At 44.3% G+C, this 21511-nt stretch overlaps 1 protein-coding gene across 1 annotated transcript; it reads right to left on the bottom strand.

Annotated features, from left to right (window-relative positions):
- Positions 1-5957: 5957 nt before the first annotated feature.
- On the bottom strand, positions 5958-20067 carry MACIR (macrophage immunometabolism regulator). The gene is made up of 2 exons (XM_072140305.1): positions 19914-20067; positions 5958-7522 (listed from the first exon to the last, which is right to left on the bottom strand). Exon 2 carries the CDS (start codon positions 7500-7502, stop codon positions 6888-6890), a length of 615 nt encoding a protein of 204 aa, XP_071996406.1. The 5' UTR covers positions 7503-7522; positions 19914-20067; the 3' UTR covers positions 5958-6887.
- Positions 20068-21511: the final 1444 nt, after the last annotated feature.

Raw genomic sequence — 21511 nt, 5'->3', positions numbered from 1 at the left:
ATGTGGTCTGCAGCGAGCGGCTACATCTCAGTCAGAGAGATCGCAGCTGCTGCTCCTGTCCTCCTGTCCTGCTCTGCGGATGCCGCCCAATGACGCCAGAGTGGAGCGTGGAGACAGAGCAGCCCCAGCTCGCAAAGACGCAACCTATGCTGTGCCTGCGTGGGAACATCTACACAGGAGCTGAAGCGTCCTGAAGAGGAGTAACGGAGGCTCGTGGTGTCGTTGGAGCCTATGCCAGTTAGGTAAGTTAATTTATTGAGTTGAGCTCTGCCGAGCTGGGCTGTGATGTACACTCTTTGGGGGGCACTTCTCAGGACACAAATGTCCTTAAAACTAGCTGTTGCTGGACTGCCACAGGTTCGCCATCACTGGAAGAATTCCCCCTCCCCCTCACTTACCTTAGTTCATGGCACCCCACACAAGTTAAATAACAGCATGACCAACAAAAGAAACCAACTGACCAATTAACACAGAAGTCACTAAGCAGGTAAGTTAAATAACTATACGTATTTGTTATTTAAACTCTAAATATCACAAAATTAGGGGTTTTTTTCTCAAGGTGACACACCACCCGAGTTATGCTCGGTTTTTTGACGAATTTTGACACACCAAGCTCAAAAGGTTGCCCATCACTGTTATAGGATGTGCCTCATGTTAAGCAGGTATATCCCATAAACAGTGCATGATTGATGGGGTCTGACTGCTTGGACATCAATCAATTATGACAACAGGGTCCAATTTCCCCTAAATATTTGAGCTGAAGGTCAAGCGTACATTCCGATGTTCCATTCAATTTATTTTTGGATTCCTACTTCTTTGCCGATTTTCTCCTGACTTTTTTAAAAATGTTTTTCACAAAAAATGTGGATCTTTTTGGCACCTGTTTCTCATGGATCCTCATATAAAGTAGAGTCCTCTACTCTGCTCTACAATTTAATAGATATCACTCAAGGTCTGTAATAAATATGGTCATGGATTGCATTTAGAGCAGTCGCCTGTTCAAGTGAACAGCCGGCACCCGGCCATTTTTTATTGCCTCTCACCATAACCTTTGGTCTATCACCATAGTCTATCTTTTGTACACAATAAATTGTCTGGCAGGTCAAGATCTGATGCTCCATCAATTAGGGGTAAAGTCACGCCATTCTCATGTGAGTGGTGGTTTTGGTTGGTCTTCCAACAATCAAACTGCTATCCTATCCTGTATACAGTATAGAAGATATCATTCAGCTGTACACCATCAGTGTCTCCTCCTCAGGTTCATAACTTAACTTAGACTCTTTATGAGGTCTTCAACTTTTCCATTGATGAGAAAGGTTTTACCTAATGTAGATGCAAGCTTAGGATTAAAAGGGGATTGTCCATGAAACATCATTTATTGTTAGGTTATGGAGATCAGGCTAGAAGCACACGACCTTCTTCTCGCTGGTCACATTTTAGAGACCAACTACAGTGGACTGGACTGTGAGCATCATAGCGATATATGATTCAAGGAGTCACCCCATAACTACATAAACTGTTATATAGTTATATTTTGTTATTTTTTATTACTTATTGGATATATTGACCTTTAAAATATGCATGAATAGTTTTGTCTTCCATGCGGTCTTAAATTGTAGCTGTTTAGGATTGCTCTTTCTAAACAATGCCTGTTGGCCAACACGGTCCTCCCTCTACTGAGGTCTGGTAACTCTATGATAAAGGTTATATACAGGCAGTCCCCGGATTACGTACACGGTTCTTTAGGTTTGCTCTTAAGTTTAATTTGTATGTAAGTCAGAACTGTATATTTTATCCCCAGCCAAATTTTTGTTGGTCTCTGTGACAATTGAATTTAAAAATGTTGGGTTGTCATAAGAACCAGGATCAACAATAAAGCTTCATTGCAGACACCTGTGATAACTGTTACAGCTGATTATTGTAGCCTAGGACTAAAGTACAGTAAATTACCAACATCCAGAGATCTGTTTGTAACTAGGGGTTGCTGTAAGTCGGGTAAGTAGGGGACCGCCTGTATTGTCTCAGAAGAGATTATATCACATGCTACACAAATTCCACTATTAGTAGGTATTTTTTTCTTCCACACAACACTAGGATGTAATGTCTTCTGAGGCTTTTATCTTCCTACTAGGGAGAATTGTTTACTGTGCTGAGGAATCTGTAAACACTGACTACAGGAAATATTGTAGTCAGGCTCTATTATTTTATATACATCCACAAATGAAAATGAAGACGTATAATGCTGATTTTCCAGCGCAGTGTCCACATGAATCAGATCATCATAGTTCATAGATAGTTATCCAAAGATTACCATGTACTTGAAAAAACTTTTCCTCTATTCACCCTTGTACACAAATGGTACACTGGACTCGATGTCAGGGAACACAGATCAATAAATAACAAATATTTTTCCGCAAAACTATAGATCTAAACTGCTCAACAACCCCTGCCGCTGCCTACAGGCAGGACTGCATGTACAAATACAGGTTTACGTCAATGTCTCCCCCAAGTGTTGGTATGAATATAAATGCTTACATTAATGTGATACTGACTACATATAAATGCAGGAGCATCTTAAATGTATGATAATGAATGCACAAAAGATGGCAATCACAGCTCAGGACTGAGCCATATGTAACCTTGGATTGGGATATTAAAATATAAAAGGAGAAAACTGCCAACAGTGATCTGCAAAGGTCAGTCAAGATCCGAGAGTGGGAATGTGAAGATTATGACAAAAGTCTGGGGCTAAAAAATTGGACATCCGGCCAATATGTCAGCTATTTTATAAGAGTGATCTATCATGTGGTGAGTAGTGGCGACAGAAAAAAAACAAGATGCTAAGAGTGGTTTGCATCATGTGACCAGTGGCTGCAGCACTTACACGTGGCATTAGCTTTCTCTCTTCTGTGACCGCTGAGACTGGTCCCATGACCACTAACACTTGTGGCCAAGCGTGAGGTGTCCACAAGGACCTGGCTCTTTCATCACATGTAAACCTGATGGAGGTACTTTTTTTTTCCCCGGGGTTTTATTTATGGCTGAATGGCTTAATACCGATATCTGACAGCGCTTATAGGTCAAGATGGACTACTACAGAAAAGTAACAATAAGTTCTTGAATTGGCATAAATTTAAAGATTGTGACAAGGTCACTATTGAATTGGAGAGAAAAATCGGTGTTTATGTGTATTGCAGCGACCAGAATGTGAATTGGGTCACACTGGAAGCTGTTTTCCATGTGTTGGTCTCTGGGAAGACCTGGTCAGGACTCTAATTGCTGGAGTGGAGACAGAAGTGTGATCACTGCTCCAGACCAAAGCTTCCACATTCTAATGGGTCTAACAATGCACCAGGTGTGCAATCCCTTAAAGAAGGGTGTGGAGCAGTCAGCCGCCCTCTACCTGGAGACACAGAAGCTGGACTGTGTGAGAGCCACACGTGAGTGACACAGGGTTACTGAACGTATGTTTCATGCTGGCAGGGAGAAGCCCTCCAGTGGCTAGTGAGGGCCACCAAGTGTTTAGTTAGAGCCGGACAGGCAAGGATTTTGTTTGATACTGGTGTTTTCTGGAATAAATGCACAGTTAGAACTTGAATCCTGCTGTCCATGAGAGCTTTGTCATTGCCGACCCCCACGTTTGAGCTGAACCCCTACAAGATTTAAAGAGAACCTGTCATCATAATAAAAACAATGCTTAAAAAGAATTGCCCTTATTTATCCCTAAATTGTCCCTTTCCATGGCTGCAATGTTACAAAAATCAGTTTGTAAACTTATATCTAAAACAACTGCTAAGAGTCAATGGCACTAATTGAGTCATTCATATTAAAATTTACCTGCATTGTCCTGCCTCCTTGTTCCTGATTGACAGGTCTCAGTGCTATGATATTCTGTTGTATGGAACATTGAGAGAGAGCTCATAAAGTCATGTGACCAGGGAGACATCATCTAAGATCCTGTTTCATCTGCAACATCTAACTCATGTATGTATCTGATCACATGAAATCACAGCAGTCTCCATGGAGGATGGGGAGGAGTAGAGGTCCATGGAGGAGAATGTGATCAGATATGTGCATAGTGTACAGTTTTCTAATGTTAAGTAGCTAAAAGACCTGTGATGACAGTACCCTGGTCACATGACATGCTGAGAAGAGGCATGGGACATGGGGAGGTGTACATCTGAGGGACCGCCGAGCCGGACACTCCCCTCTGATGCTATGTAATATAACATAAAGTTGAATTAAAGTGAAATTTTAGCTAAAAGAAGAGTGTCAGTAAGTTATTAGGACTTTATAGGAACCTGTCACTAGCTGTTTATGCAAAATGTGGTGACAGGTTCTCTTTAAATATTAATAAACTATTCATATCCCAAGTTCGCCCATGGATGTCTGCTTTGCACTTTTTTCCTTATCATATCCAGAGAACAGTAGATTTGTGGGTGTTAGGTCTTGGATCCCCACCAAATTGATATCCTTAGGTTAGATTATCAATATTGTTAGCCCCCCAAAAATATTTTTCAGTAAATGAGTAAAGATCTCCTTTGATTTAAAATGATTTCTGTGAAATATGATACGTTAAATTTTTAGGCATCTAAATCTATTAGCGTACATTAGCTCCTTGGTGTAAGATGACAAACTACCCCCTTTAACTACTATAGTCTGTTGTTGGGGAGGAATTGAGTAATTCAACATAATCCATGCAGGGTAACACTTTAGAAAGGATGTGATCCATAAAAGGCTCCAAAAAGAAAAAACTTTTTGGTTTTGGTCACATTTTTAACCAAAGTAAACTTTGTATTAACATCTATGGTGAAATAGATGAGCTTATGCTTGTTGTACTCACACGCTAGTACTGTACATTCAGCAGAGCCACAGTATAGCTGGATAGCAAAGCATGGTGCTAGGAGAAATACCTGGTGTAGTTTTTGGCGCCGAGAACCAGTTGGTTACATGTTAGGCCCCTTCCACACTAGCGTTGCATTTCACGTCAGGGTGCAATGCGTGAAAAACTGACGTTTTTGTTCCATTTTTCCTTGGAGTCATTAGCGTTTTTGCGTTTTTCACGCGCGTGTTGTTCGCATTTTTTTGCGTTTTCGGTGCGTTTTTCACGCACGTTTTTTAAGTCAATGGGACTTTTTCAAAGGGACCATGGTTCGGAAATAAAATGTTTTATTTAATTGAAAAAGAATGTCTTCTGATAAGTTAGCAGATGTATGCAAACATCTACAATCTTTTCTTCACTGTTCCGCGCGCGTAAATTACCTCCCGACAAGTTAGCAGATGTGAAGAACAGTGAAGAATAGAATAAAAACAGTGAACACAGGATCATTTACATACATCTGCAATGTCTTCTTCACACATATATATTGTTCTTCACATGCTATTTTGTTCGCACCGTTCCGCGCGTATCTCCCGACAAGTAAGCAGATGTGCCGAACATCTGTAATCTATTCTTCACTGTGTTCTTCACTGTGTTTTTCACTTAAATGATCCTGTGTTCACTGTTTTTATTCTATTCTTCACTGTTCTTCACTGTGTTTTTTTAATTAAATGCTCGATCTCGAGCAGGGGAATTATTCATGTCACCTAGCAACCCATCCGTTTAAAACGCATTGCACTTGCATTGCTTGCGAGTGCAATGCATTTTTGATGCGTCTCCATAGACTTGAATGGGGCGGGAAAAACGCGCGTGAAACGCAAAAGTAGAGCATGCTGAGATTTTGATGCGCGTCAAAACAAACGCAAGCACGCGCGCGAAAAACAACGCAAATGAGGAAAGGCCCATTGGAAACAATGGGGCAGAGTGCAATGCAAGTTCTGTGCGTCAAAAGCACGCGCAGAACTCGCGCGTGAAAAACGCTAGTGTGGAAGGGGCCTTAGTAGTAAAAACCTTATACTGTGTGAATGATGTAAAACTACAGACTGGAAAATGGACACATTTACATAGGTAGGTGCTACAGAACACAATTTTTTTTTATTTATTTATTTTTTTCAATAAAGCAAAAGATATAGGACTAGATGTTCTCGGTCTGTTCATCAGTGTGACAATCTCATACGCTTCAAGTGGGCATAGACAATATGGTGCATGTGTGACATTACACACCACGTTGTTTATCTCACATATCCATCTGTACGGATATTTCTATCATAGCAGCCAGCACATATCTCAGTAGTATTCCAAAGCACTGTCAAGTTTATCATTAAAATATATGTGTATACATACATACACAGTATATTGCTCAATCCTACAAAGTAAACGGAAAAGGAAAGTAGATTCAGAATTCATGAAAAACATGGAAATTGCCCGTGGGTCTTCTAAGAGAAGCAATCCAAGCGTCAGATTTCATCCTCCGAGGAATGGATGGCAGGGAAAGGGAATGACTAAATAATCACCCATATATTAAAACTACTACGGTATATATTAATCTTAAAACATTCAGCAAGTAAACAACAAAACTGGTATCTAAATCATAACTTATACACGTACATGTAACTTCAGTCATGGATTAATCTAAACGTTTTCAACCACAAGAAATTTTTAGTGTAAAAATCAGTCAAATCCTTTTTCTCGATTCCAATACAAACGTCACAAATTCAGCATTTCATTAAATTATTCCGCTATCTAATCCTAATCCATCGTAATCCCACACGCAAAAAGTCTCGTTCCTTGAAGAAAGAAATGGCTTTAGAAAACCGATGCACCTCAACGAACTGGGAAACCAAGTGGCTTCAGCAAGATGCTCCGTGTCATATGGTAGAAGTTGAGAACCTATTTGCAGATGCTACCTATACAACACATCCACTACATTGCGTCGCGCTGATGGTTCTGTAAGTGGTTTTCACGTGTGCCACAAGGAAGGTGCTAAATAAATCAGAACTTCTTCTCTTCAAGTATTATTTCTTGCAAATACACGATCGCCCCTCAGCGTGAGATGCTGGAGTTGGTACTGCAACACTTCTGTGTCTGCCGATTCCTTGATGTTCATCTTATCTAGGTTGAGGTAGTCCAAGGACTTTGAATGTATCCTCTTACCCTTAAGAAGACAAAGTGGTAAAGGGCCGTGCACAGCCTTGTAAGACTCGTATGGAATAACTTTATTGCACTTATCCCCTGAGCTCGGCATTCGCCTTCGTCTCCTTCCATTTATGGCAGGGATTTCGTATGGCTGATAGTGACGCCCTTTCGCTTTGTATATTCGGGAGGACCGGGACAGTCCGGAATCCAGCTGCTTGGAGCGTAACGATGGTATGGCCTCTGCGGAACTCTCTTCTGTTGCTGTACACTTGTGTGCGAGCTTAAGGAGCTCCTCTCCTGTGGTAAACCCAACTAAATAATTGGAATCCATGTGGAGAATCTGATAACCTGACACAGTCCTACGGATTGGGGAGCATGGTGTACTAGAGCAGCGAGGCTTCTCCGCTTCCACTTTTAATGGAGAATTACGCTCTACTGTGCTAGAAGAAATGCTAGTCCTCTTATCTCCTTTAATGTCCACTTCCATTTTGGAGGTTCCAATGGATCCTAAAAACACAGAAAAAAGACATAGTTTATTCAAACTATTCATGTGAAGTGATGACATATTCTTTGCAATTACTATCATTTCTTCAGCTTTGTCCGGCTTTCTACATGTGGTTTATTGGTTTGCGGACCTTCAAAAATTAGTCAACCGGAGACAAAGTATTTAAGTGTTTTTAAAAACTCCTGCGTGGGCGCCTTCCCACGCATCCAAAACGAAAGTTGGAGGGGGTTTGGCCCCCACTTTCGTTTTGGATGCATTTAAAAACGCAACAAAAATGGCACGTGGGAAGGCGCCCTGTGGCCTCAAATGCATCCAGTGGTGGACAAGTAGTTATCCCCTAAATATTGGTAGCCGTATTCAGAATGTCTTGATGAGACAACTCCTTTAAATCTTATTAAATATTGATTATTCTATCAATGAATGATATCTACAGGTCTGACTTATTGTAACGCCAGTTCACCAAGACAGAAACCTTAAAGTCCCCATTTTTGTGAAAGGGAGACTGATGGTGTCTATCAAGTGATTCAGATAAAATATGAGAAAGCACAGATAATAACAGAACTTAAGATAGACTGTAAGCTCTTATGTCACCCCCTCATCCTCATAGACTGTAAGCTCTTATGTCACCCCCCTCATCCTCATAGACTATAAGCTCTTATGTCACCCCCTCATCCTCATAGACTGTAAGCTCTTGTGTCACCCCTTCATCCTCATAGACTGTAAGCTCTTGTGTCACCCCCTCATCCTCATAGACTGTAAGCTCTTGTGTCACCCCCTCATCCTCATAGACTGTAAGCTCTTGTGTCACTCAATCATCCTCATAGACTGTAAGCTCTTGTGTCACCCCCTCATCCTCAAAGACTGTAAGCTCTTGTGTCACCCCTGTCATCCTCATAGACTGTAAGCTCTTGTGTCACCCCCTCATCCTCAGACTGTAAGCTCTTGTGTCACCTCCTCATCCTCATAGACTGTAAGCTCTTATGTCACCCCCCTCATCCTCATAGACTGTAAGCTCTTGTGTCACCCCTTCATCCTCATAGACTGTAAGCTCTTGTGTCACCCCCTCATCCTCGTAGACTGTAAGCTCCTGTGTCACCCCCTCATCCTCATAGACTGTAAGCTCTTGTGTCACCTCCTCATCCTCATAGACTGTAAGCTCTTGTGTCACCTCCTCATCCTCATAGACTGTAAGCTCTTATGTCACCCCCCTCATCCTCATAGACTGTAAGCTCTTGTGTCACCCCCTCATCCTCATAGACTGTAAGCTCTTGTGTCCCCCTCATCCTCATAGACTGTACGCTCTTGTGTCACCCCTCATCCTCATAGACTGTAAGCTCTTATGTCACCCCCTCATCCTCATAGACTGTAAGCTCTTGTGTCACCCCCTCATCCTCATAGACTGTAAGCTCTTGTGTCACCCCTTCATCCTCATAGACTGTAAGCTCTTGTGTCACCCCCTCATCCTCATAGACTGTAAGCTCTTATGTCACCCCCTCATCCTCATAGACTGTAAGCTCTTGTGTCACCCCCTCATCCTCATAGACTGTAAGCTCTTGTGTCACCCCCTCATCCTCATAGACTGTAAGCTCGTGTCACCCCTCATCCTCATAGACTGTAAGCTCTTGTGTCACCCCCTCATCCTCATAGACTGTAAGCTCGTGTCACCCCCTCATCTTCATAGACTGTAAGCTCGTGTCACCCCTCATCCTCATAGACTGTAAGCTCTTGTGTCACCCCCTCATCCTCATAGACTGTAAGCTCTTGTGTCACCCCCTCATCCTCATAGACTGTGAGCTCTTGTGTCACCCCCTTATCCTCATAGACTGTAAGCTCGTGTCACCCCCTCATCCTCATAGACTGTAAGCTCTTGTGTCACCCCCTCATCCTCATAGACTGTAAGCTCTTGTGTCACCCCCTCATCCTCATAGACTGTAAGCTCTTGTGTCACCTCCTCATCCTCATAGACTGTAAGCTCTTGTGTCACCCCTGTCATCCTCATAGACTGTAAGCTCTTGTGTCACCTCCTCATCCTCATAGACTGTAAGCTCTTGTGTCACCCCCTCATCCTCATAGACTGTAAGCTCGTGTCACCCCTGTCATCCTCATAGACTGTAAGCTCTTGTGTCACCTCCTCATCCTCATAGACTGTAAGCTCTTGTGTCGACCCTCATCCTCATAGACTGTAAGCTCTTGTGTCACCCCCTCATCCTCATAGACTGTAAGCTCTTGTGAGTATAATATAATAAAGATTATTATTATTATTTAAGATGCTGATCCTTTGCATGGAGGACAAGTAAGGGTATAAGCCAGGGGTGCCAAACGCGACTACAGCAAAGTTCACATAGGATACAATGTGAAAAGGCAGATTGCACTTGTAAGATCAAACAAATGTTCTCCTCTCAACTATTCTAAATTCTCCTTTTCCCTAACACCTTACAACCAACCTACCTACCTACCTCCCCCACCATTGGCTGTAACATTAGGTAAGGACAGCATGTCAGCGTTATGTGCTTAGACTCCTGAAGGACCTGGAGTGGGAGCTCCATTGAAGCTCCAGCCATGGCTGTTGTGGTGCTGAATCAGGTTCCTACATGCTTCAGATCTCCTGGACCACAGAAAGTGAAGTGGCCAAGTGTTTGACACATGTGTGGTCTAAGCCTAGGAACCTCCAAATGGTAACCCTAGCTCCTGAGTGATTGTGCGCATACCTCCATAGAGAAATGCAGGATCCTGCCACCACACATTTCATACAGTAATATAATAATTATAATCAGGTAGGGCAGTATCACATCTGTACAAATACATGCAATTTTATTCTTCCAAAATCAGAAGACGGTCCATTTACAGAAGTGACAATAGTGGCGCAGCACAGAGACCGCTCAGGAGGTAGAAGTGCTGAATGATGTGGAAGTGGGAGTCGTGGGCGCTGTTTCTATGGCTGCAACATGCCAACTCTGTGATCACTACATACATATACACATGAGAACGCAGTCCACACAACCAGCCCTCGAGAAAAGGAAAATAAATCACAACATTAGATAAAAGACTTCATTTTGTTATGGAACTGCACAACTTTTCCCAAACAAATCCTTTTGGTTTCTTCCTACGGTATGCACCCAAGTTATCACTGGCATTACATAGGTTATAGACTGGCAACCACAATACTACAACCAACTACCTTGTGCCACCAAAACTAGTTTGATCTGTCAAGGGCCACAAAATAATTGCCACACATGCCCATTACCTAGACCCTGCAAAAAATTACCCTTGGACGGTCGCATGGATTTTGCTCAAAACTACCTGAGCAGCCACCAGCCGGAGGCCTAAGACTCTTGATATATCTGGTGGTGCTGGTGGAGCTTCTATCATACACCGACACACAAGTGTAGGATAAGTCTCCCCCATGGACTCCACAGCGGAGTTATACACCAAGCTCCATGCACAGTTTCAAAGCTTTTGTTTCCTGCACTTATTGGCACGGAGTGAATAATCCCATTAAGCCGCATTCACACCGAGCGCTTTGATTGCGTTTTTTAAATGAGAGGCTCCGGCCCTGATCAGACATTGAGCTAACATTCCCTAAGGCCGGCGCCACACAGGGCGCTTTGTCTGCGCTTGCAAACGCAGACAAAGTCGCGCCCACCGGGGCGGGCCTCGGCCCGATCGCATCGGCGTTTCTATGGAAACGCCTGCGATCGGGAACGAGCCGCCGGTGTTTCGCGTTAAATTAACGCAAAACACCGGCGGCTCGTTCCCGATCACAGGCGTTTCCATAGAAACGCCGATGCGATCGGGCCGAGGCCCGCCCCGGTGGGCGCGACTTTGTCTGCGTTTGCGTTTGCAAGCGCAGACAAAGCGCCCTGTGTGGCGCCGGCCTAAGGGTGCGTTCACACGTTCAGTTTTTCAGATGAAGTTTTTGAAGCCAAAAGCAGGTGTGGATCATAATGGGTGAGAACATATCATTGAGAGGAGCTGCTCCTCCTCTTTTTTCACTCCACTCCTGGTTTGGACATCAAAAACTGCACCTGAAAAACTGAGCGTAGCCTAAAGAGAATTTTACCAATTCCTCCTTTCCACTTTCAGACCATAATCTCCTTTCTTTTACTTTCAATAATCCTTCACCTTCTCAGAAGCCTTCCACCCATCACTCATATCGGAACCCACGTGCAATAGATACTCACCAACTCACAGAAAACTTACAGTCTGCACTGTCCCCCATCTCCTCTTTCACCTGTCCAAACCTGGCTACTAACCACTATAATCACACTGTCAGAAGAGCGCCAGATGAGATGGCACCACTCACTATCTGAAATTTTCAACACACACGCAGCCAACCTTGGCACACTGAACAAACTCGTTTCCTTCGGCAGTGCTCCAGGATTCTGTGGAGTCTGTGGAGAAAATCGTGCACATCTGCAGACTTTCTACACTTCAAATTTATGCCAAAAACTTATAACTCTGCCCTTCACCTTGCTAAACAGGTCTATTTTACTAATCTCATATCCTCTCTCTCTAACAACCCCAAAAGGGTCTTTGATACCCTTCACTCGTTACTAACACCAAAGGTGCAGCCACCTGTCACAGACCTTGGGGCTGAAGATCTGGCGGCCTACTTTAAAGGAAACCTACCACTTGTAGTGGCAGGTTTCTGATGGAAATACCGGGCACCAGCTCAGGGCGGTTTAAAACACTTTTTAAACTTTATAGCCGGCGCAGGCAGGTACGCGCTCGGCGCTTACCATGCGCGCGGCTACATAGGAAGTGAATGAGAGCCGCGTGCACGGTAAGCGCCGAGCGCGTACCTGCCTGCGCCGGCTATAAAGTTTAAAAAGTGTTTTAAACCGCGATTTAAAACGCTAACAAAAATAAGCTCCGGCACCAGCTCACCCTGAGCTGGTGCCCGGTATTTCCATCAGAAACCTGCCACTACAAGTGGTAGGTTTCCTTTAAGGATAAAATCGATTGTATCCGCCACGAAATAATTGCTCAATCCACTCACCCCTTCAATCCCCTTCCCTCTGGTACCTTATCTTGTTCACTCTCTTCCTTTGAGCCAGTCACAGAGGAAGAAGTGTCCAGGCTCCTTTCCTCTGCTCGCCCCACTACCTGCATCAGTGACCCCATCCCCTCTCATCTGGTACAGTCTCTCTCCCCAGCAGTCACTTCTCACATAACTAAAATCTTCAACCTCTCTCTCTCTTCTGGGGTCGCCCCCTCTTCTTTCAAGCATGCTGTTATTACCCCTTTACTAAAGAAACCTTCACTGGACCCATCCAATGCTACTAACTACAGAGCAGTCTCTAACCTCCCTTTCATCTCCAAACTCCTGGAACGCTTGGTCTATTCTCGACTAACCCGCAATCTCTCAGCGAACTCCCTCCTTGACCCCCTACAATCTGGTTTCCGCTCTATGTATTCCACTGAAACTGCTCTTTATAAATTCTCCAATGATCTCCTCACTGCTAAATCCAAAGGTGACTATTCTCTCCTCATTCTCCTGGATCTATCGGCATCGTTCGATACTGTGGACCACCAGCTCCTCCTTAGGATGCTTCACTCCATTGGCCTAAAGGACACTGCACTCTCTTGGTTTTCTTCCTATCTCTGACCGCACTTTCAGTGTCTCCTTTTCTGGATCTTTCTCTTCTCATCTTCCCCTTAGTGTCGGGGTCCCTCAGGGCTCAGTCCTAGGTCCTCTTCTCTTCTCCCTCTATACTGCCCCCATTGGACAAACCATCAGCAGATTTGGTTTCCAGTATCATCTCTATGCTGGTGACACCCAGCTATATACTTCTGCACGTAACATCACCCCTGCCTTAATCCAGAACACTAGTGACTGTCTCTCTGCTGTCTCTAACATCATGTCCTCTCTCTTCTTCAAACTTAATGTTTCTAAGACTGAACTTCTTGTCTTTCCACCATCTACTAACCAACCCAACCCCGACCTCTCCATCTCGGTCTGTGGGATCACTATAGCACCGAGGCAGCAGGCCCGCTGTCTTGGGGTTGTGCTGGACTTTGAACTCTCTTTTTCACCATATATTAAATCTCTTGCTCACTCTTGCCGTATGCATCTCAGAAACATCTCCAGAATCCGGCCGTTTCTGACATTTGAAACTTCTAAAATGCTAATTGTTGCACTTATTCACTCTCGACTAGACTACTGTAACTCCCTACTAATTGGTCTTCCACTGACTAAACTCTCTCCTCTTCAATCTATTCTTAATGCAGCAGCCAGGCTCGTCTGTCAGGCCAAACGCTACACGGATGACTCCAGTTTGGGCCAATCACTGCACTGGCTGCCCGTCTCCTTCCGTATTCACTTTAAAATAATAACCCTCATCCACAAAGCTCTGAATAATGCTACACCTCTCTATCTCTCTTCTCTAATCTCAGTCTATCGCCCTTCCCGTGCTCTTCAATCTGCCAGTGACATTAGATTAATCTCTCCCTTAATTCGAACCTCTCATGCACGTATCCAGGACTTCTCCCGAGTTGCTGCAATTCTCTGGAATGCCCTTTCCTGGACTCTCAGACTAATAGTTGTTTAGTAAATTATTTATTAAAATTACTTTATATTGTTCCCTTATAAAGAATGGCTGGACCATTATACAACCTCTTGTGTCACCCCCTCATCCTCATAGTCTGTAAGCTCTTGTGTCACCCCCTCATCCTCATAGTCTGTAAGCTCTTGTGTCACCCCCTCATAGTCTGTAAGCTCTTGTGTCACCCCCTCATCCTCATAGTCTGTAAGCTCTTGTGTCACCCCCTCATAGACTGTAAGCTCTTGTGTCACCCCCTCATAGTCTGTAAGCTCTTGTGAGCAGGGCCCTCACTCCTATTGTTCCATATGACTGTTTGTTCTTTGTAATGTAATATAGTTGTATATGTCCCCTATGATTTGTAAAGAGCTACGGAATTTGAAGGCGCTATATAAATAAAGATTATTATTATTATTATAAAGAGAATCTGTCACCAGCTTCTAGTTCAAGATATGAAATGTCCTTTCTAGATTTCACTCCTTTATGTTAAAACTCGCTCCTTTACCTATAGAATGCTATCTCGGGCTTTATAGTACCTAGAACCATGCTTTTGGTGTCAGCTTTGTGGTTCTGTGATCTACAGAACTGGAGATACAGGGAGAAAAAGGCGGGAACCGGAGTTATATTGTGAGCTCGCACTTCCACCTTCTTTACCTGCCTGTATATAAGGTTCTGTAGGTCACAGAACCACAATTCTGATCCCATTAGCCAAAAGCATTGTACCAGGTACTATAGAGCACAAGATATGGTCATCTCCCCCTAAACGGAACCCATCAACACATTTTACATGACATTTTACCATTAAACCGCTGTAAAAATCAGTAGAGTCATCTTTTTTCTTTAATGAGTCTAATTTAGAGGGTGCAGGGGAAGTATCGCTTCAGATACCCATATTTTCCATTCTGCAGAACCCGGAAACCTGCTTTTGGTGTCCTATTAAAGATATTCTCATCAGATGGTTCTGTGATCTACAGAACTGGAGACGCAGGCAGTAAAAAAAAAATCACATTTCCAACTATGTTTTCACCTGCCTGCATCTCCAATTGAAAAAAAGTTTGACAGGTTCCCTCTGAAGTTCTGTCTGATGGTACTTAGTGAGAAGTAACGGGCCATATATGACTTTAATGTAATATATGTAAGGAAGGCAATTCGTGTTTTCTATTGCCTGAGCTTTTGTTTTATGGCCCTTTTGGGAAAAAGCACATGGTGTCCCAGTTCTTTGCAGGGACTGCACGGAGCACAAGGTAAGTGATGATGCAGAATCTGGATACATCATGGTCTTATGTGCTGTACACAGGAGCCGCACACTGGAGAACATACACTAAGCCCATCACACTGCCTTATTCAGGTGAAAAATATCAATTTACACCTTTGAACAAAACGAGTGGATATTCATCTGTAATTACTGTCATCTCTGGCACTCGGTATAGAAGGTTTCTACACATTCATAGGCCTGATTCACTTTGGTGGGACACACACCGGCTCCGCGTGCTTGCAGGATTTACCAGACGTAACCAGCACTCACTGAACTGCACTCAGCGTGTCCATTCTGCATTTCTAGGTCCAGTTCGGTAGATCCTGCAGATCACCATGTAACTCTATTTTATGGATGATGGAGCCAGACAAGTTGCACTTGGGCCAGACTGACTTGTGCTTACTCGTGCTGCCCGCACATGGACCCAATTAATAGGACCGGATCTGTATTTTGTATCTCATTCACGCACTGATCCAGGGAAAAACCTCCGTGTGTAGGCAAGATCAGTAATGGATTGGCCCGGGAATCAAACCAGAAACACTGGCTGTGTCCATGAGGGACAAAGGGGAGCTTTTATTTGCTTTTTACCCTACTTGTACTTTTTGTGTGGTTGGATGGCTTTCATAAGCAGGTGCAGTAATTTAGTTTTTAATAGGTTGTTACAGATCTGATAACATCAAATATATAGTGGGCTACATATCAGAAGTGTTTGAGAGCAGAACTGTTCTAGTTGCCCATGGCAACCAATCAGAGCTCAGCTTTCATTTCGTATGGGCAGCATTGTGGCTTAGTGGTTAGCATTACAGCCTTGAAGCCCTTGGGACCTGGGTTTAAGTCTCAGGGTCAACATCTGAAAAGAGTTTGTATGGTCTCTATGTAATTTGTGTGGGTTTCCTCCTTTTCCTCTGGTTTCCTCCCACACTCCAAAACATACTGGTAGGTTGATTAGATTGTGAGCCCCATTGGGAAATGGGACTGATTTGGCGAACTCTGTGCAGCGCTGCGTAATCTGTGTGTGCTATATAAATAAAGAATTATTATTATTATTATAAACAGCTGTGGGAAAATGAAAGCTGAGCTCTGATTGGTTCCCATGGGGGAGAAAGCATAGGAAAAGCCCTTAAAGTGCCTATTACAGTCCCAGCTATTACTGCGGGAGTCTGGCTATAAGTTCCAGCGAGTCTTCGCGCTGGGCGTGTGAATGTACCCATAGCCAGTGCAATTCCCATGATGTATGTATTGCATTAGGAGCTGCACTGCAGCACATCAGCATAGCCGCTATACAGCCATCTGCTTCCAGCTCCATACCCGGCATAGAGACTCCCTGGAACAAGTGATATGTATAAGGTCCCTTGTCGTAACCTCACGGAACAAATCCTAGTGAACAGGTGAACAGATCCTAGTGACTTATCCGGATGATAGGTAAAAAACTGCTCCGAGCAAGGAAATCCCATTTAAGGAGCCTTTGACACCTGCGGGGCACATCCCCTGATACAACATGCAATGAATCTATTCTCTGATGGCTCTGATAGATGGGGGAATAATTTGCCTGCATTGCCGTCTCTTTGGGCAGACTCTAGACGGCTTAGGTTTCAGATCTCTTCCTCCTGATGCAATTTCTGCTAGGAGGTGTTATATTTTTATGTAAGAAGCAATAGTAGAAATGATTGGAAGGCGGATTTATTTTTATTTCAGCATCACCTTGCACATAGGCCCTGACGGATCACACATTACCGCAATATGCTCCCTCCAAGGAATAGCAAGGCACCAACGTGATGAAGGATTTTCTCACTAGAAATGACACATCGCGGTGCGCCACATCTTCCAGGTCACTGACAGATCAGAGGATTTCTCAGCTGCTGCTGCTGTGTCCGGGGCTATAAGGCCGTGTATTCACAGGTAAGGGGTGTCCAGGCAGGTCATAGCAGATTTATATATGGATCCACCACAAGGAATTTCCATAAAGTTCATCCATAGTTTTTTTTTTTGGGGGGGGGGGCAGAATTTGTGGTTATACTAAACAATATTTCACATATATTGCTAGAAATATTGCTGCAGATGGATTTAGATGTGTGAATAATGGGGGACACAGGCGAGGCCCACCTGACTGCAAAATGATGGGAAACCATGGAGAAAGAATGTAACACCAAAGACATTGGCTTGTAAGACTCCACATGGAACGGTCTGCCGGTGTAGCCACCCACCGGATAAATCCAGCATGGCAGGAGGGGCGGCCTCTAGTCCCTGCACCAGCAGTATTAAATAAAGGATTTATTTTATCGTGGCAAGTACCAGCGTGGTTTTGGAAGTGCCGCAGGTCCGTTACTTTTTCCTATACTTTGGATTGTCTTTGGAAGTCAAGGACAGCGTGCACCACCACAAGGACTAACTGAAGGAGGACGAATCTCGGGTGATTGGGTGAGAGAACCTATTTGTTTTTTATATCTACAATTGTCACTGGGACAATTTTTTTTCTGGAACTACAATTATAAAATATTAAGTTTTGACTTACATATAAATTCAACTTGAGAACAAACCTATGGAACCGATCTTGTACGTAACCCGGGGACTGCCTGTATAAGGGTTTTTTTTTTTAATCTTGGGCCCTGACAAAATAGTATAGAGATACTAAATTTACAGATTCCCATTAAGCTACTGTTTTCTTAGCATTTCTCTTCATGCACCAAACGATTTCAGGCAAGTGTAGAGCAAACTAGTGCCTGCCGCAATCCTGCTTCTGCAAGGAATGACAAGCGGACGTCTGTATTGACCTAAAGTAGTCCATGATTCTTCCATGGGCTGTCCAATAATCAGTTCCTACAGTAGAAATCATTCATAACTACATCACCAAAGATGGCCCCCTAGGTGACAACATCAACCCCCAGGGAATCTCTACTTTCATCCTGTGCTCAAATAAACTTTGTGTAGGAGGATACTGTATATTCTGGGCTTAATTGCAGGGTTTTATTGCCAAGATCAAGGTTTCCTTCTCTCTCCATGCACATACACTAGGGCAACTGGTAAGAAAAGACAATCTCTGTACAGGGCTACTGAATATGCCTGTGCTATTCTGCAGCTCAGCCGCACGGCTCCACATATATGTATATACTGACTCATCAATAGAAATTGAAAAGGTTTAGTTATTTTCCACAATGGGGTTTTACAATTGAAATCTGGGACGTCGCTATTCTTTTTCTGCACTTACAAACATCTGGCGCCCCCTGCATTATACACCAGCAAACTGCACATAGTACACACTGCACTGTTCTTAGTAAATGAGCCCCACTGTCATGTTAAATGTAAATGAGTCCATTGGATCCGCCTTAGTCTTCATACAAACCTCTCACTGAGAACCACTGACCCCGGGAGAAAGTCAAGGCTTGGCTATCGGAAGCAGATTCCACGGACAAAATACTCATCACATCTGCACATGTAGCATGCTGACTGCAGGACTTACCTCAGTGGTAAGTCTATGGTCAGTACTCATCCTGATGTGTATTATGCCACTGCCAGGAGGGCAGAGCACAACCATACCATTATCCGCAGAAATACGGTATATAAGCCCCTTCCATGGCAGATATTTCCATAATGTGTATTTGGGATTATCCATCCCACATTGCTAATTTAGTGCATGGAAATCCGCACATAGTAAGTTTTACAGATTCCCCCTACAATAATAAGCAGGAATATTCTCTAAAAAGCACGGGATACAGAAAAATGATATCACCGCAGGTAAAATCTACCAGTTTCTGTCACTTTTAGACTTGCATTTCTCTGGCACCACAATGTACCGAATGAGCAGTGGCCGAAAGATCTGGAAGATGGCCGTACACATTATATCATTAATAATTTATAGATATGACAAGGAGACAGCGGTGATCCTATAAAATGTCGACGAACCTACATCTGTCCAGTCTATGACGTGTCCACAGAAGTGCCAGGTACAAAGTAAACAGAATGGCAGAATGATCCTGGCACATTGTCCCTGCTACATGTATGATTAGACTTGTCCTATAAATAGAGAAACCTACAACCTGTCACCAGATCAGAGGATAAGGGAAGGGAAGCAGTGACATGAGGACCAGATAATGGCAGTAAATAGTCACAGGTGACAGGCGGCCATAAAACCAGGGGAAGAAGAAGAAGTATAACTTACAAAGGTCACCCTGTCATCACACAACTGCAATAACCAGCCATAGAAATGTACCATACATTGTATACAGCCATACATATACACATATATATATCTATGTGATCTACCCCTGCTAGACATACATGACATCCTCCCTATAGAAGTTTCTGCAGCATCATGCTGTGGCCCATACACATGACAATGGTGCGGGCTCAGGGCATGTGTGATGCCAGGGCTGCCCTTCCCTCCTCAGCCACATCCCAAGGGCAACCTCCAGCTGCACCATCTGTGCCGCGTCCAGAAGGCAGATCTGCATTGTGTCTATATATATAATGTATAATGTGCAGCTCCATGCCTCACACAATAGGACGGGCGCATCACCCCACACACCAGCCGCCCGCCCTCTCCCTCCCGTGCCAGGCCCGTGCCCAGCTCCCCGTGCAGCCGCCCTCCCCGGGCATTACCTGCACACCCGGCGCCTCCACTTCCTGCTGCCGCACAGTAGCCGGGCGAGGCAGCACCGAGTATCCGAGTGATGTGTGAGGGAAGAGGAGGAGTGTGCCCGCAGGAGGCCGCCCACAGCTCCTCCACATCCCCCGCCTTGTGCTGTGTCCCGGGTGAGGGGCTCCCAGAGACCCCCAGGGAGGCAGCACAATGCCGCAGCACCAGGGTGTTATAGGGAGGGGGTGTGAGGTACATGAATGCTGGGGGCATCAGGGCATCACCACCATTCAGCTCAGCATTACATAACATTGGCATATACCCTGCCCTGGGCATGCTCTCCAGCACATACAGTAGTATATAGAGGGAATGCCAGCCCATACTGGTACATAGTGGGCATACATTATCATAGTAGCATTATGCCACAATCTAGAAGGGCACATAACATACACTCTAGATAACAAGGCCTCATCCTCACTTTCCATAAACAGCGCCACACTTGCTAAGAGGCTGAGTTTGGTAGTGCAACAGATTGTTCCAAGTGAATCGCACATGTCCAAAAAAGCATAAAATACTGCATGGGCTCTTGTGTGGCCCCGGGCATTAGGGTCATCGAATCCATGGAATGGGGATGTGCGCTATCTGTAGAAGAAATAGTTGAGAAATGCCCGCAATACCTAGCCCTGTGCATGAGCCCTAAATGTGATGAATATAGCATAGAAAAGTATTATATACACTCACTGGCCACTTTATTAGGTACACCATGCTAGTAACGGGTTGGACCCCCTTTTGCCTTCAGAACTGCCTCAATTCTTCGTGGCATAGATTCAACAAGGTGCTGGAAGCATTCCTCAGAGATTTTGGTCCATATTGACATGATGGCATCACACAGTTGCCGCAGATTTGTCGGCTGCACATCCATGATGCGAATCTCCCGTTCCACCACATCCCAAAGATGCTCTATTGCAGTGGTGGCGAACCTATGGCACGGGTGCCAGAGGTGGCACTCAGAGCCCTTTTTGTGGGCACCCGGGCCATCACCCCAGCACACCAGACAGGACTCGAAGAATCTTCCTGCTGTGTACAGAGGGAAAATGGAAAGAAGCTAACATGATGAAAATGTTCCATCTTTCTATTGTGTTGCTGTCCTCAGGAGGCCAATATGATTGAAAGTTGTTGAACAGGGAGCAATAAGTTACTGCTTTAATTTTTGGTTGGCACCTCGCTATAAATAAGCGGAGTTTTGGGTTGCAGTTTGGGCACTCGGCCGCTAAAAGGTTCGCCATCACTGCTCTATTGGATTGAGATCTGGTGACTGTGGAGGCCATTTGAGTACAGTGACCTCATTGTCATGTTCAAGAAACCAGTCTGAGATGATTCCAGCTTTATGACATGGCGCATTATCCTGCTGAAAGTAGCCATCAGATGTTACAGGGTACATTGTGGTCATAAAGGGATGGACATGGTCAGCAACAATACTCAGGTAGGCTGTGGCGTTGTACCAAGGGGCCCAAAGAGCGCCAAGAAAATATTCCCCACACCATGACACCACCGCCACCAGCCTGAACCGTTGATACAAGGCAGGATGAATCCATGCTTTCATGTTGTTGACGCCAAATTC

Source organism: Engystomops pustulosus, chromosome 1 (genome assembly GCF_040894005.1).
Source record: "Engystomops pustulosus chromosome 1, aEngPut4.maternal, whole genome shotgun sequence".
Lineage (NCBI taxonomy): Eukaryota > Metazoa > Chordata > Amphibia > Anura > Leptodactylidae > Engystomops > Engystomops pustulosus.
Note: the sequence above shows the minus strand (reverse complement) of the source record. Positions and strands in the feature narration are given on the sequence as shown.

Excerpts from the sequence above, each read along its gene's own strand:
- MACIR (XM_072140305.1), bottom strand. The coding sequence starts at position 7,502 with ATGGAAGTGGACATTAAAGGAGATAAGAGGACTAGCATTTCTTCTAGC.